Source organism: Melospiza melodia, chromosome 1 (genome assembly GCF_035770615.1).
Source record: "Melospiza melodia melodia isolate bMelMel2 chromosome 1, bMelMel2.pri, whole genome shotgun sequence".
In the NCBI taxonomy this organism is placed as follows: domain Eukaryota; kingdom Metazoa; phylum Chordata; class Aves; order Passeriformes; family Passerellidae; genus Melospiza; species Melospiza melodia.
Window position 1 is genome coordinate 113,014,511 of NC_086194.1, and position 18,550 is coordinate 113,033,060.

Below are 18,550 nucleotides of genomic sequence, written 5' to 3' on the forward strand. Positions count from 1 at the left end.
AAATAACAGCCATTAGTCCGGTCTAAGTTTTTTATCTTACCTTTGTGCAGTGCTATTTCATTCTGGAAGCAAACTAATTGCCATTACTACTAAGCATCACTCTGACTAGTACTGTGTCACTACTGCCTTGTACTTCTTAATTGCACCCTTCTGTGTGCATGTCATGTCCTTACAGACTGCTGGAAGCAACAACGCTTGCAAAGTGAAAACGTTGCATATATGCTCAATTTTGAGCACAGCTTCACAGAATTTTTTGTTATTATTTTAACTGCTGTTTTGTCTGCAAATAAAAGCATGCCTTTTATGTGATTTAAATATATTTCAAACATATTAAGTCCTATAACAAACCGCTGTGTGAAATAATTGCAAATCTACCTATCAATTTCTATTGGACGAGAAAAGGTCTCCAGCCACAGTGAAATCTCCAGAACTGTTACAGAAGTAGACAGACAATCCATATTGAAAACAACCAGCAATAAAGGTAGGTTTACTCTTAATTTAAATAATTATTCAGACACTTCAGGCTACTTTTACATATGGCAAAATTTAATAGTTTCTATAGATACTGCAGTGATGTTTGATATTCAAAATGAAGCCATAATCTATTTAAATACTGGTAGATAAATCAAAGCCTTCATAATCTACTCAAACTGCATCCTAGCAGTAATAAAAGTACTAGATTTATTTCTCTTTGTTTGGACTAGAGGCAGATAAAATAACAGCTCAAGGTTGGTGTTGCAAAGCCTTCCCAAATCCACACCATATTAACCATGCTGAAAAACACATCCTTTGTGCAGATCTCTAGCTATGTTTAAGTGTTCCCATCATAAGGCTGAACACAGACAGATGATATTTATAACATAAATCAATCAATATTTCAGCAAAAAATATTCCTCATTAATAAAAACTGGTAGCATTCTTCCTTAATCCTTCATTAACAGAAAAAAAGTGTAACAAAAGACAGCTTCAAACCACTCTACAAAGAGACAAAAAAATTTAGACTCCTAACAGGCAAGTTAAATTAATTTTGTATTTTATGAAATGCTGACATTAGCTGTTGCTTTTCAGGCAGCAACAGAATTTGCTTATGCAGTTCATACATATCAATTTTGACTTAAGTGTGATTCACTTAATTCTCTTTAATCAACAATTTAACCAACTGTTTGCAGACAAAGAGAGAGACAAATGAAAGATTAGTGCTCCTGGAGTTTGTGGCTGGCCATAAGACCTGAATTTATTTTTCAAATACCTCCTATAGCAGTAGGCTTGCATGCTGAAGACATCCTATCTGGTATCCTATTGATTCAAATGACAAGCCTGAGCATCAGATTAAGGATGTGTCAGACACCTGATAGAAGATTCCTGGAGATTTCAGCAGAAAGGTGCCCTGTTTCAAGATGATCTATTGCTGGTACTTCATTTATTGAAGCATATGTGGGTACATTTAACACAAAACTAATTTGCCTGAAGTTAGAATAACATTTATAATCAGTGAAAACAAATATCTTCCCTTTTTACTGCAGAATAGCTGGGAAAAGACACCTTATTCCAACAGAAATCACCCTACAGTCCACAAAATGGGACTAAACCAAACTGATGAGCTAATAACAGTGGAAGTTCTGTTTTAATTTGTCAGTGCCAAATCTGGACACACACAAGTAAGTGGTTTCTCAGTCCCAACAACAACATTTCTTCTCATAACCATTAAAGATCACTCGTGGGGTCAGCTGCAGAGGGGCAATTAATGCAAGAATGATGTTTTATAAAGGACACTCAGACAGGGAAATGTCTTTGTCTGCAAAGGTACTTTTAAAGGTACAGACTTGGCAGCAGACATCAATGTCCTGGGAGAAGAGCTGGACAAGTCCCTTGTGCACTGAGGGATGCCACAATGCTCAAGAAACATGCTCAAGAAACAATAATAAGTGAAACAAAAAGAATCCTATTCAGATCTCAAGTGTAACTCTCCCACTACTGCAAGCACCATGTTTAAAAAGAAAATACCATTTTTAAGATGGAATCATTATCTTCAAGATCAAATGATAGAAATTTTCACCTGTCCTTTGAACAAAGCAAAATGAGAGAGAGGAGGCAGCTGTTTGACAACAGTATGTAGGAGACAATCAGCAGTTGAAACCAGGATGATTAAGTCAACTTAAAAGAGACAAATATCAAGCAATTTGGAACAATGTTCTTACAGAAAAAGCACTGCTCCTGCCTGAACAAATTACTTTTCTTTGCTGGGCCTATTTTTATCATGTTCAGTTCTAGTTGGTCTTTGCAATAAAATGTCTGAGTTGAAGTTATGCACCAATACTTTTTCAGACTTAAGTACTCATTTAAGGTGTTTTTTTAAAACAGGATCGCTTTATCTACTCACTCTTGGTAACTGAGAATCTTCAGAAATTAATACAAATTATTTTATTTGTTGATAGTAGCCTGAAAAATTATTGTTATGGAAGAGGCCTTAGTAAAGATCAGAAAAAGTAACAACAGGTGAGTCCAGAAGCTTTTCCAAATTTTACTCACAAAAAGTATGCACTGAACTCAATAGATGAAAATAAAGTAATTCTACCAGCTGGCTGCACAGATATTTAAGATATCATTCCATATGCTATGCAGAATTAGTTCCTTTTCACTGGGAAACACAACACAAGCAGGGCTCCTCAATGTTCTGCCACCATGGTTTGCACTTAAACCATATTTGCAAAATCTTTTAGAAAAATCACTGCAGTTGGAGACATTCCTTTTCTTATTATTTTAATGAAATTTCATATTCAAATTTCAAGTGCTCAAGAGCAAGACTGCTCAACAGAGGCACAAGGATGATAACACAATATATATTCTGGGCCAGACAATATCCTCCTTGGATTATTTCAAGCACAGCAAGCATGGTAGCAAAATATATAAACCCAAGTGGAGGAAAAGAGGAGAGTTACCAGAGCAAGAAGTGAAACAGAGATGCAGAGAGGTAAAAGTATAAGTTTAAAAATGGGAGAGTGTCATTTGTACAATGAAAAAATAAATCAATTTTGTTAACAAAAATAGCTGTGATATTGTTGGAGCAAAAGAGAAAGAAAACATCACCAATAACAATGTTTGAGCCAGAGAAAAAATGGGAAAGACTGGGGAAACCACAGATCACTGTCATGGCAAGGAAGTTGTCTGGGAAAAAATACTGGATGAGGATTTTCACACCAAGTGTTTGGTAATACTCTAGAAATTAAGATACTGAATTATGACACTCTTTTTATCAAAATGGATAAAACAAAAGATATAATTTTGCAAAAAAAATCAGGGACATGGATAGATTTTCAATAAGCTAAATATATAACTTAAAAAACAAATAAATAAATAGGCCTGGGCTTGCTCATTTTACCACAGTGTGTCTACACTGCAGACAAGCACACAGTGCAGAAATGCTGGGTCAGCTTAATGGATATTATGGATACTGAAGCCAACCAGGCCACAGCAGCACAGTACTTCTCCTGTAGCTCAGCACCTTCAAGCCGTGAGAGTAGGCTATGATGTCACTTCTTCATCTGTCCATCCTGCAGCCCACACCAGAAGGTTAAGTGTACTTAAATGAGGTTAGTCAGACTCAAAAATAAATATCAAGACCATAAAGTCCAAGCTGGGGAAGCAATGAAACAAAGCAGAGAAAGATAAGTCATGAGAACTGGATTATCAGAAAATAAATGACAGAGGTACAGTACATGTTAGATAAGTAGTTGCAAACCCAAAAATTATTCAATACACATGAATTCAGGCTCTCACACAAAGATAGGTGTTTGAGAGCATGGCAGTTAATCTCAAAGGGATAAAACCCCCCTGATTCCTGACACACAACACCACTGAAATGTGGTAACAGACAATCTGTTCAAGATTTCTGCCTCTGGAATGCTTACACTATTGTACTAATCTATGAAGATAAACTTGAGATGCAGGATGGGTTTGCCAGTATTTACAGCAGACCACCAGTAAAAACCATGTTGCAAGTCCAGATGACCATCAATAAGTGCTGCAGGGGAGAGAGGGGAGCAGCAGGGGAATCAATCCAAATTGAAACACCGATAGTAAAACCACTACTTCAGAATAAATGACCAAACACATAAGAAAAAAAATCTGTGAGTTTTGAAATACCTAGAAATCCATTAAAAAAAAAAAATAAGAAAAATATACAATTGTCTTTTGTTAAATTAGCTGATGCAAAATAAAAAGCTTTATTCCACTGTCTAAAATCCTTGCTATTTCCAGATCTGTTATACAGATAACCACGGCCAAGTACTGCAGATCTCAAGGCAAATGTGTTACTTAGAGAAGGGGAATACTGGCATGGTTACAGTTAAGACTTGCTTACAAGAAAGTGGCAGAATAAGATTACAAGTAAAGAAACCACTATTTCAGCAATTTTATAAGCAAATCCTTCATTAAAATTTTAGTCCTATTACTTATTCCGGGAAGGTAAATATTAGCACATCTGTGACATAAAATTACATGTTCTACATGTATAATGGATCTTTCATTGGATTTATCTTATTTAGAACAACAGAAATCTTTCTCCAAGAAACAGACTAGAAAGCAAAGATCAAAAACAACTATAAGAAAATGCAGACAAAATTCAACTGATGATTTTGAAGTCCAGTGCAGGAATGGATTGTAATAATTACTCCACTTACTTTGAAACAACTGCTTATATATCAAAAAATATACTGGCATCAACATATCTTTAGAACGAAATATTAAAATAAAGTATTTGATTTCCTTACAGCTTCTATTAAGTGATTCCTTCCATTAATGGATATTTTCTTCCCCCACGTCATAATCTTTTGCATTTATATTCCCTATCTGAGTAGTTAACTGGCTTTTCCTCAAGACATAAAACCAGTCTGATCTGGTATAACACTGCCAAATCTGTTTCACACAAATTCTGCCTGTCTCAGAGAGAGTGAGAGAGCGCACACCACACGTCCTCATTAACTAGCAAGATATGTAATTAAACAAGAAAGGGTTAAAGCCTATGTTAGCCTATTCTACTTTTCTATCTGTTACTTTTTAAAAAGCTTTCATATGTCTTCTTCCTTGTTTCTGAAAGCTAACCATTCCTTCTTCCTTTCAGGCAAGCTGACATTTGACAGCTTAACATAGCTGACAGGGTTACCCAACAGCTCACCCTCCCTATTCTCAATCCAATTAGACCTCTAATCCTCCAGATGAAAGGCCCAACTACTCACGTTTCTCATGACAACGACAGCTATTGATTATTTGTCACTACAGCTAACACCTTCTCTGTCGAGGCCACTCTGACAGAAGCAAACCTACCAAATTAGACAGCACTTTATCTGCCCTGGAGGCCAAATGGCACAACAAGTAAAGGCTAATAAATGGTATAAAAATGAACAAATCATAACATTATGACAGGTTGATCGTTGCCAGCAGCTTCACAGCTCAAGCTTGATGCTCTGTTAGACCCGTTCCTTCTGTTTTCTCTTCCACTCCTGCACCAACTTTGACTGAATTAAAGGCCAGAACAATTAAGGCATTTGACCAGCAAAGATAAGCTAGGATAGAAGTATCATCAAGGGACACGAATGTCAATAGCAGACTACCGTTTGTCAATAAAAACATTCCAGAGATGCAAATGCTCATGACTCTGCTCTCCACTAGGCTGTACTGACTCCCTTTGTACAGGGCTCCTCGAAAACCCAGGCAGACACTCCGGGAAAATTAACCCCAGAAAACCAAGCTTGAGCTGGGAAACACTGAGGCAAGGAAAAAGGAATCCCAATACTGTGCTAGATGGCAGACAGATGTTACAGTCGTTATTCCATTTAATATCTACACTTTTTTTTTCTTTGCAGCAGAGTGATAGAAACCAGGACTAAATAATTTGAATTTATCATTATAAATTTGCTTCAATTGTTTTCTCTAGGACAATATGCAGTATCTAGTGACACAGGACCTCACAAGTCACATCACTCTGAGGCAAATTGAAACCATTTATTATTCTCAGGGTGGTACTATCCAAAACCAGTGAGATTGGAGGCAAAGTCCCTAAACTGTGGCTGTTTGCTACAGCAAACGATAGAAGAGAACATTAAAAAACCCCAAAATAAAACACCACAACCACAGGAATATCGTTAAAATCAGGCAACCAAACAAATAATGCGAATAAAAATATGCAAATTATTTAAACAGTAAAAAAGCAATTGATACTGCCCTGCCAAAATTAATTAACTGGTTCTTCAACTATGCTAAAAGGAGTATGTTTGTTTCAGCAAAGGATTCCTATGCTTCTGAAAGTAATAACAGAAAAATATTATTAAATCAAATTACATGAAAACTTAAAGTTTTAGTTAAAGACATGAAACATGAATATCTGCTATTCTATTTTAAATGAGGAATACGGTCTTGCTCAAAATACAGGTTGCAAAGATAAAGGAAATTACTATGCAAGTGCAATACAATATTAATTTAAGAAATCTAAACACTGTGAAAAGATCTATTCAGTAAAAAAAATAAAGTAGTATTTTATTGTTTTAACTTTTTAGGCTTACAAAATATTTCTGGGGGTGAATACATATTTATTGATCGTTTCAACCAGACATAGATGATTTAACACTTTACTTATGGGCAATAGAGCACAAAATATAGATATTTAAGTAAGTAGTTTGGCAAACAGATCCCTTATGACTATAGCCTGAAGAAAACTTGAACTTCAGGACATTTGGATAAGTTGGCTCTCACAAAACTCAAGCAAACCTACAAATAAAATTTGAAACAGTATATAACATTTCTATGAATAAATATTAATTATTACTATTCCACTCTAAAATGTACTCCAAACATAATAAATCACTGCAAAGAGGAGACAAATATTGTCATTTTCAAATACCAGAGAGAAACATTTAGGAGATACAGTTTTATTTATATTTTACCCATTTCAAATAGCTGCCTGCCCCTTCCAAAAGGAGATCAGTTCAGAATTCCTAGTCCTGAGCCCCACAGAAGCCCCTGTGAAAAGGAGACCTACAGAGGTGCAACTGGCCTGACCCAACCCTCACCCCAGGGAAGATGGAGCAAACTCTTCCCAACCTGCCACTCATGTACAGGCACTTATGCCTATGCTGGTGACAGTGAGCACAGTGTTCTCAGAAGCTGCTCAGGTTTTCCAGGATCAAAAACTCCTTTATTGTTTATATTACAAACCTCCTACTTATCCCAGGTTATAGTCACTGCTATGGTTTGTTCATATTTAGCAGACTCTCATTCTTTTTAACACATACCTTGATTAAAGAGAAATGGAACACATATTATTCTCCCAATTTGCTTTATTAAAAAAAAAAAACAAAACACAACAATGTTGTGCTAGAGGACTAGGTGGTGCCAAACAGTGAAGAAAAATTACTGTTCTTAACACCTAATCTTAGCAAAATCTGTAAGCGACTTTAAGACATTTACACTAATGAACTAATGAACATTGACACATATCCTGTATAAAACTACAGAAGGATATTCTCAACACTATTCTCCAGATTCAAACAGTGAGAAAAGGGGAATAACAATCTTCTGTATCCCCGTCTGTCTGCAAGAAGTCGAAAGAAAAGAGTGAGCTGTGTACCTGTTATCACTTGGGACTTTGCTACTGCAAGCCTTATTTATACTTGGTTTATGATCACAACTCTTGTTAAGTGAGAATCTTTTCCACTATTACAAGACAAAATCAGAAATGGTACACCATTGTATTTTTCAAGCTGTGTTCCAGATGTGCCTCCTTGAGAATCATACTGAACATCCCTTACACAAAGCAAGAACTAATCCACACATCTTCCCGAAAACCTTAGATGCATTTATTCTTTCTTCTGTGTTTAGATTATGTTTACAACCTCACAATAAAATCCTTGGATACTACAAAAATAAAAATTGGATAGCACAATGATGGCTGCCAGTCAACAACTGCCCCAGGCAACTGGAGACCAACACTTCAAATGCATGTCAGAGGAACACACGACACTCAGTCCATCCCTTTCCACGCAAATATACTCTACTACTGGGTAGACTATTGGGGTAAATACTCCACACGTGCTCCTGTTGCAAACCCTCTCCTTAAACATCCTCCATCCTCCTTCAGCTTTTACTTCTACTACTCTAAATGAGGGAAAATAACATTTTGCTATTCCGACTGGAAGTAGATAGAACCATTCTGTCTACAGCAGGCTATAGAGCAAATCTGTCATATTTAGAGAATAATTCATTTTAGCATCTCAGACAGCTTTATTTGTTTTCTTTTACCAGCCAATCCTAAACACAGACAGTAACAGACGCTATCTTTTCTGGTTAGCCATGCAATAACTCCTTTGATGTGTAAAATATCTGCTGGAAAGCAGCTATAGTCAGGGAGGTAGCCACAAATTGCAAGCAATACTTTCAAACATGTTTCACCAGAGTAAGTTAGTTTAGTAGCCAACTGCTACTAAAATGATTTAAAAATCAACTCTATAAGTGCCATTGACTCTAGACATTCATACCATATTTATCAATGAAATTTGTATAGAAACCAAGTTTGATCTTACAGTTAGTCTGAAATTCTGATCTCAAACTTCAAGTCAAAAGAATACTTTGGCACGTGAAAATTTTGCATAACCTTGTCTTAAAATATGGTTTCATGCTAACATAAAACCAGTGAGAAATCAGATTCAGATGTCTTAGTATCTGCAACTGAAACCTAACATGTAGAACAGTATTTCCACAGTTTTATCTTCTGCAGAGAAAAGAACTGGCTGGATTTTAACCCACGTTTTGACAGTAGAGACAGAAAATTGCTGGATACCATATGATTATAGCAGCTTAACACTTAATGAGGAAACAATAAATGTGCATGTTCTTGCCTTGTTACAAGACATGACAAAGTGCGCAAGCTGATAGTGCACTGCCTGAATATATGAGAATAGCATTTCAGTCTTGCAAAGTACTGCCCAAATTTCACTCTGAACAAAGACACAGCAGAGGCAATTGGAAGTATTAATGAAATCTAAAGAACACTCAAAAGCAGAATTAGGAAATACATACAAGATCCTGAAAGAGTCACAGCAGCAATTTATCACACACAGAAAAACATCAATTGCAAAAGGGCTCCCATCCTTCCTGAACTCAAATAGGATGCTAAAATTCTTACCTATGGTTTTGAGAATATTTTTCATTATGTCACTGCTCATTTAAGAAATTTCAGCCTTGCAAAGTCTCTGTGTTATTGTTCATTCTCAGCAGTGACAGCACAACTTTCTTGGGGAGTCTACTGTGAATCAGATCTCTGTAACAATGTGAATTTTCTCTCCTTAAATTTTTCCTGTAGCTATTTTTAGTCATTTCAATAGGGCTTGCAGCACAGATCAATGGTAGTATCAACCAACAGTAAAAATAATTTGGGAATGTGGGGCCTTGTGTTAAATAGGCAGAAAATTAATTGTTCTTTTGTAGAGTTCATTTTCTGCCGACTCACTGGCCAGTGAGCAGTTCTACAGCTGTGAAAAGGGCTCAGGGGAAGGCTGTGGATGGTACCAACCCCTTGGTAGCCAGGACAGCTTATCTACAGTCTAACACACACAAATCACACACAAGGAACTACTCTGCCTTCCACCCTTGAGCAACTTCAGGCCACATTCACTAGAGAGAACTCATTGTTCAGGAAACTAAAGAAAACATTTGTATCATGGTTATTGTCTGTGGCTTAATTAATCACAAAGGAAACTACAGTCCCACATGCTAAAAAAATCACCTCTCCTGGCAGGTAGGCAAACAGTCCTGTTTCACATCCTGGTGTGTTCAGATTTCTCACATTTAATCAAATTGTATGTTCACATGAAAATACCACAGAATTAATGTAAAGCTTATTTACATTTCAGGAACCTACATGCATAGAGTTAATATTACTCATTATGAGCTCTCAGTTAAGGGGGAACCATCATAAAAGGTTATTGGCCTGAGGAAAACAAGAACATGAACTGGCCACCATTGTCTCTGACGTGATAATTTATTTTTATTACATAGATTGGGAAAGGAAGTTAGAAGCACATGTGCTCTTTTATGCAGATCAAATAAAGCCTTATGAAAGATCTGAGAGACCACAGCTCCAGGAAACACATCTTGGAAAAGGTAATGAGAGAAAAATGTATAAACTGGCTCCCAGGCAAGTTATTTCAAGAGTTTTTAATACAAACACTGCTCAAGAAAAGGAAAAAAAAATTTCTTTTTGCAGTTCTTGGACTAACCTGACTGTACTCATTAGATAAGACTTGAGAATAAACTTTCATATAATAAGTGAACTACAGACTACCTTGTGTTTCCAATTTTCTACCATGTCTAATGCTTGCCACAGGCTGTCTTTTTTTACTTTACTTTTACTGTTACTACTGAATACACAGGAACAATGTACACTCAGTAGTACATTTTTTCTAGTTTAAAAGAAAAAATCAAAGACCATTAAAATATATCCTTCTACTTTACACAGAACTCCTAACTGCATCCTGGATGTACTGTTATTTATCAACAACAATGTTAGCAAATAAATAATAAAAGCTATATAATATTTAACGCTACTAAAGTCACATTTTCCCTCTGGGGTTGTATTAATCTTCCTGAAGCCAAAATTAATATCCTCCTGACATTTAAGCATCCTGATAGATTATTTGAAGTGCATATTATTAGAAACCAACAAAAAAAATTGCATTTTTTCTTCTATCTCTATGAACACAAAAGGCTGTGCCTAAAGTATTCAGAAAGATTCAGGTAGATTACTCCCCAAAAGAAGCAGATTGCTAACAAGTGAGGATCCCCTGTGAGAAATTTTGAAAGAGGCAGGCCTGCTTTCCCCCACACACCTCAAATTAAACTGGAATTACTTGATGAAAGATAAATGACAAAACATATACATGTATTTTGGGTATGTAGAAACATTTCCATTCATAAGTATCACACGTGGGTGTTTCAAAAAGTTGCAATTTAACACTAGAAGCAAATTGCTACAAATGCAAAATGCCTGCAACTGAAAATGAATGCCTGTTGTTAAACTGTAATCCCTGTACTCAAATCCCCACAACATGTTTATTTCACAATAATCTAAATTCTACAAAATTAAATAATCTCTACCCATATAGTACTACAATTCCTCAGTGCAAAATCAGTGACAAATTATGCTAATGATTCTACTTCTGTTGCAATCAGTCACAGTTTCAGTTCCCAGTAAATTACATCCGTGTTCAGGAAGTTACAACCACCTTCTGAAACTCCCATGGCAATCTTTGCAGGTGCACTCCTGCAATAATTTGTATCATTTTCTGGTGAGTTTGTATTTTTAAGGGTTTTTATATTTGACTGCTTCTAATTTAAATTTTATTAAGTTAATGACTTGACCTGCCCCTTTTTCTTATTTTTTAAAGGGTGTGCACCCTTTCAAAATTGCTTGTGGGATCTGTCCATTTGAAAAGAGAGACCAAAGGAGTGGAACAGAATAAAATCCAAAAGGAAAAACACCAAACAACTTAATTTACATGGCCTTCTACCTACAAAGACTGAATCCCCTCCATCATAAGGCTGATAAAAGAAAGATAGATCCTATGAAAGATCACATCAAAGACAATTGGAAAACGAGTTGCTAAAAAAAATGTATGCCTTGGGTGAGATTAATTCGTCACAATTACAATATTGACAATACAAAAACCTCCATCAGACAGATGCATGAAAGAGAGAATCAGCTGGTCAGCGTGCCCTAGAGTACTCATCTCACTTTAGGGTGAATGACTGCACCCTCAAGTGCATTACTTTTAAGTTATCTACATGACTAGCTCATATGTAGATATCTGCAATATAAATTTTTAGTTTCATGATATTATTCTCAGCCCATCATCTCACATTGCATTGTACTATATTATTTTCCATTGAAAGAAGATATATTTGTTACATTTAAGCACACAGAAACTATCTCTTTATTCAAGCCAAAAATCTTTCTCAGACCAACAGATGTATAAAACTTAAAAGCTGTAATACAAAGGATGCCCATCACTAAACAGAGGACTAACCATTAAGAACATAATTATTAGCATGAAGCACCCACTCATCGAAGGTAATAATTTCAATATATAACCACAGGTGTTTTTCAAAAAGCATTAGTGTTTCTAATAGAACAGCCAAAATTTCTGACCATGCCTTATTAATTTCAGGAACTTTTTGCAAAGAAAGGTGTGAGAATGCTTAGTCTTAGAAAGGTGACAAGGATAGAAAGTGGATATCTAAAGCCTTACTTCTTGCAAATAGTCCAGAACGTCACTAGTGAAATCTGAGACAGAGAGATTATAAGAATCCTCTGTTGACATGAGAACAGATGTTGAGATGAGAACCTGACAGCTTTTCACCAAACTATTGCTTTGTAGACACGGTCCAGTGACAAAAACCATTTGAATGAAGCATGGCAAGACCAGGATGACACAGCAGCTCTGAGTTCTGAGACATGAGTTTCCTCACTGACTGGTAAATACGGCCTGGTTATTAAAACAGCACTAGACAGAGGTACCAAAATCATCAGATCACTTCTTACCTGTGTTGAAACCCTTGGAGCAGAAAGAACATGCAAAAGCACTGGCCAGCCTGCCTAGGTATGCTATCAGAAATAGTTTTGCTAGAGATTGTGAGCTGCTTTCATAGCAAGTGCAAAAATTTTGGTACTGCTTATTGACACCCAAATCAAAAGAGAGCTACTTTAACAAAACATGGCTCTGAAAGACGTCTTCTGGGACATTTGTGAAACAAAGCAAAGGCACTTGGAGTGCACCAATATATTGCGAGGAGATCAACTACACAACTGCAAGTAACAAAGTAACTACTTCAGAAGGACTTAGAGAACAGAAAAAGGATTAAGGAACTATTGTTAAACTATATATCAGATAATGTTTTATATGACCATATGGATAGTGCCAAAATCTTTACCTATAATTTCAGAAGAACTCTGTACTAATAACAAATAACAATCTGCATTTTGAACGCTGGATCTGATTGTTGGCATTTTGAAGGACTGGAAGAAATGCTATTACAGAATGAACTCCTTATGTAACAATAATGACAAACATGATGGACGCATAAAACTAGCAGAGAGGTGGATGTTAAGAATAAAACAATGTAGAGCTGATATGTACACAGGTGTATGCACACACACACTCACCCAGCACAGCCAGGTTTGCAACTCACACAGGTTGAGCCAGAAGCTAATTTTACAAGTGTTAATGGAACGATGTGTTACAGTTGTTCAAGTCCTACCAAGCAGAAATCCATCCTTGAAAAGAAAAGCAACTGAAGTCCTAATCCATTTTACCTAATTCTGATGATTTATGACTGAATTCAGGTCAATGCCACATTTCTGAATATTTGTTCTATTATAGGGATTTAAAAACCCACAAGCAATTTTACTAAGACTGAAAGGCATGAACTGGCAGTTCTCTTACAGTGAAATCTCCAGACAGAAAAATGGGGGCAGTCTCACCTCATCCTACAGACAACAAAACCAATTGTTTTTATGATAACCAGGATTACTAATGGGAGAGACACCATCTTGAAAACACACAAATTAAGACATTCAGCTCTCTTCAGTTCACAACAGCTGAATCATTGCTTCTGTTTGGCATTAGAAGAGCATTTTCTCGCAAACTCTTTGCCTCTGAGACAGTTCTGAGGTTCCCAAAGAAAGGCAGCAGAGACCACTTTTTGTGAAATCAGCTGCAAGACTTTTTCAGAGGAAAAAGTGCAAAGGGACACATAAAGGCAGCCTGTAGAATGATGACCTAAGGAGTCTCAAATATTAGAAATATATAGAGTTTGCAAACAAACTCTAGCCCTCAGAATGCCTGTCTGCTGTGATCTGATGAGCAAGGTGTCCCAAAAGCCCTCCAAAGAGACAGCAAAGAACGGCAAAAGTAATCCTGGTACTTAGAGAGGAAGGTTCTGACTCAGGAAACCTTCCTTAATTTTACCTCCATCTGCTTTAGTTAGCATCAGTGTAGAAAGAGGTGTCTTTTCTTTCCTACCTCTTCACTGGTTGCATGTAAAGGTCTGTAACCTAGCTTCTCTCTCCTAAGAAAAGGAAAATTAGGATGCAACACATGTACAATTTAGGAATCTGAATTTCCAAGCACTGCCCTTCTAAACAGCTTGCACCTGTGACTACCAATTAATGGGGATTTATAAAGTCATGTCAACCTGGTTTTGATGAAGCACAGGACAGCTACTGACTCACAAGCTTGAGCACAACAAAAACCATACGGTGGCCCTGGTAAATATGTATATTCATGATTAACCAACAAGGACAAATCAACTTTGGAAATGGATGATGTCATAGCATGTTTATTTTTCTATCTCAAAGTCAGCTGTACTGAGAAATTTTACTTTTGGAGAAAAAAAATTGGAATATAAACCAAAAGTATCAGCAAGTTTTAAGCAGAATGCAAAACATTATTTAAATAGCCAAAACTGCATGAAACATTAGGTTGTTCTGAATTTTAATTTTACGTATTTTTCAGAAGACGTGACAGAAATGTAGATCTAAAAATGTTAATATGGAAAGACTACAGACAAAATTTCACACACATGAAATGTTAATTTCATAAGCTGACATCAATAACAAGTAACTATTCAGAAAACACAGAAGGGAATTTTAGAGGACAGCTAAGTGAGGCAAATAAAAAGCATTTGCAAGGGCTGCTTCCTGACCCTTTTTGTTAGGGAGTGCATCACATCTATTTAGCACCTTATACAGTAATTATGTGACTACATAAAATCTACTGCTACAATCTTTATCTCATGCTGTTTTACCTTCCTTTTCATTTGTACTGTCAGCTGAAAGTCCATCTAAGATGGTCCAAGTATCCCATGTTACAATCTGCACTTTCAGGACTGAAGCGAGGCATAAGGAAATGGAGTTAGAGGATAACATGCAGTTAGAGGATATTAGCCAAGGCAAAATCTCTCTTGCCTTGAATTGCTACAATACAAATGTCCACAACACAAACATTCAGATGAAGATTTAGACAAGAATTTGTATGGTTTAATATGCTAAAATGTATTTTTAAAATCTGGGGAAAACATAGTTTGTAAACTGAAGTTTTTAATATAGTTAAAATGTTCACGTGTCTATCACATCATAAAAGCTGAATGTCTGCATGAATACAGTAAAGTATGTCACAGCAATTTTTTAAGTCTCTGACATTGCTGCTTTTATGAAATTCCTATCTTTGAAACAACAACGCACAAGTAAGCTGGTTGGTCCCTTCGAAATACAGAATTAATCCTGGAAACAAGGTTATGATGATGACTGAATTATTGTCATCAGAGTGTAATGGTATGCAACCAAGCAGATGAATTGACCTATTTCAAGTCAACTACAACCTACAACACTTTAATTCCCTGTAAGGGATGCAGTAACACAAACCACAAAGTTCCTGAGTTCCTGTAGACTTCTATGCAAATGTACCTGGAGAATATCACCTTATTATAGTCTTCCCAAAATGGTTTTCTATCTAACTGCTCCTTACTGAATATCATGCCTATACTACAGCTGCCTTTACATAAACCTAATTAAAATAAAATTATAAAGAAATGCAGATTGTATTAAAACATATGAAATATGTGAACAGGTGACAAGATATGTATGGAAATGGTTTGCTATGGAAATCATAGCAGGTGCTCTAAATGGTACCAAAAGACAGTAACACCCACAAAAAAATGCTAATTTTTGAGCAGTTATGGTTTTAAACATACTATAAAAATTTAAATAGTAATAAAAAGCTCTTTGTTTCAGTTTGAATTTCTAATCTTCTCTGTGGGGTCTTTTTCACAGTTTATGAACTCAAATGTCTTGCTTAGCAGCCAAAGCCACTCCCTTTTTTCTTTCCTCCCCCATGAGCAGCCTGCTTAGTCTCCTGTGGAGAGACCGTGGATACTTCCTCCAGGCCTAACCACACTCAAAATTTCTTGCAGCTCTCAAGTTATACTTTCAATTGCCTTTTATTTTATTGTTGTAGACTTCCTCTAGCACTTCTTCAGGGGGACAATGTAACTGGACAGATTGTAGAGGACAAAAACAGACAGTAATGAACTGACAGCATTCTCCTGCACCACTGGCTGCTGGGTAAGGTAGAGAATTCAGGAGTTAAGCCCAGGACGAAGGGTGTGGAAAAGATGATTTTAAGGTTTATTTTGGGTTTATTTCTCATTATGCTACTCTGATTTGACTGGTAATAAATTAAACCAATTTCCCTAAGTTGAGCCTGTTTTGCCCATGACAGGAGCTGGTGAGGGATCTCTCCCTGCTCTCATTTCAGCCCATGAGCCTTTTGTTACACTTTCTCTTTGCTGTCCAGCTGAGAAGAGGAGTGATAGAGCAGCTTTGGTGAGTGCCTGGTGCCCAGCCAGGGTCAGTCCACCTCCCAGCTGTGGTGAAAGCCCTGACTTCACGAGCTCTTCACAGAAATTACCTTTTGTGCAGCAAGATGGAGAGCAGTCCTTCGGCTGCGATCCGCTCTGTTAACATCAGCTCCAGCCTTCAGCAACGCCTCTGCACAGTCCAGCCTGTCAGCCAGCACACAGTACATAAGGGGAGTTCTTCCAAACTGGTCCTCTTTATCTTTCAGCTCAGAGTTTCCTGAAAAAACCAAAACAAAGCACCCATTTAAACCAGTGAAGTATATCAGTATCTAGCTAAAAGCAGTACTTTTTAATTAAAAAGTCATCTTACTATAATATGAACAGTAGGTATCTCATTATAATGTGACTAGGCTGAACAAAAACTGGAGTATGTGATAAACTCAAAGTCATTACATTCTGTCCTACTTTTACTTGGCAGTTACAGAATATTTCAAAATACATTTGCAGAAAAAAAGGACATTCAGAAAACATTAGTTCCATGAATACACCTTCCACCAGTAAGATTCTGCAGTGGCATAACTATAAATAATTTTCAAATAGTTACATCAATCCCAGCTGCACAGATTAGTTTAAAAAATATCAACAGCACAGAAGCCAAATAGACCTCCTGAAACCTGTAAACACTGTAGTTAAAACAAACTTTGAAGCCTACTCACAGTAATGTTTATTTTAAAAGCATAAACATCAATATTACATCAATACCATCATTTACTTCAGGGTGCCTTACAATATGGACACTACTAAAATAGTTCTCAAGCTTTATTGAATTGATAAGGTTAATAAGGCAATAATTTCAGATCCTGTTAAAAAAAGTCAAAACACTATTCCTACTCAGAGTCCAAAAAACCCTCCAAACAAAGCTGTTTCACTATAAAGTTTCATATTTCTATGATGCCACCACATAAAGGCAAGCACCTTTAACTTCATGGCTGTCAACTATCTCACACATCCAGACTCTTCAGATCTCCAAAGGAGAACCATTGTCTACAGTTACCCAAGGAACATTGAATTTTACAGGCAAGTTAGTTTTGCTTTTTAATTACTCCTTTGTCCACCTGACTGTTGATGCCTCAAAAGCACTCCAGCAGAGGCATGCTGCTTCTTTACAGAGTCTTTGCTCTCCCTCATCATACTACACTTATATACATATCCAGTAATTTTATTCTTAATTATAATTTCTATTGATTCACCAGAAGAAGAATCAAGGAGATTAAATATGAATCAAGGGGAATATAAAGAATTAAAATTCATTCCGTACCAATCAAGCCACTTACAAAAAACACTGTCAAGTAGGATCGTGCCAGTTAGAGAAATAATTTACTCACTCAGTACATTTTTTAGTTCCTTTAAAACTGTAGAGTGATTACCATGTCAATCACATGATTCACTATGTAACACTTTTTTTTTGCCTTGAAAGTGTGATTTGCATTGAGAAAAGTCTTTTTGCTCTGCAAAAAGTTTAAGAACATTTCCAAACTTTTCTGTGATGCAGATATAGAAAAATTCTTTTTTTTCTTCACCTGTGGACTTGTTTTCTCTGACTTCACCTTGACAACCCACTGGTTTTACAACTAATCTTGATGCCACTAGCAGTTGACTAAAAAAATCAAAACAACAAACAATCCCCAAAAATTCCCACAAGAAGTCTTCTACTGGTGTCACCATCATATTTTCTGAAAAATCCCCTTGCCCAGGATTCTTCTCCTGAGAAGCTTAGAAGCCTCAGAGAAAAAGGAAACCAATATTATCTCATTTGCTTCTCCTGTGTTTTGCTGCTTTGGAACGTGGTTTGGAGACGGTTTATCCAACAGCTGGTTGTTTGATTGGTTTCATGTGAATTGTTTTTACTTAATGACCAATCACTACATTTCACTGCTAAGTGTTAACATAACCTCAACAGTGTCTTAAATTGCTTGAAGCTGATGGGACTTGAACAAATATATTAAGAGAAATTCATAAAAATTCATTTCTTCCAATAAGACACAAGCACATGGACTTATGCTCAGACAATGATGATTCTTAAATCAGCAGTGTCCAAAACCAGCACCTTTCTCTCAAATTCCAGTTCCCCTTCTGTTACAGAATG

The 18,550-nt window shown here is 36.4% G+C and overlaps 1 protein-coding gene across 1 annotated transcript in view; it reads right to left on the reverse strand.

The window, feature by feature from the left end:
- INVS (inversin) overlaps positions 1-18,550 on the reverse strand; it is an 83,370-nt gene that overhangs the window by 57,170 nt on the left and 7,650 nt on the right. The window contains exon 3 of the mRNA XM_063164657.1: positions 16,515-16,681. Coding sequence (XP_063020727.1) covers positions 16,515-16,681 — 167 coding nt within the window. The remainder of the gene's footprint in view (positions 1-16,514; positions 16,682-18,550) is intronic.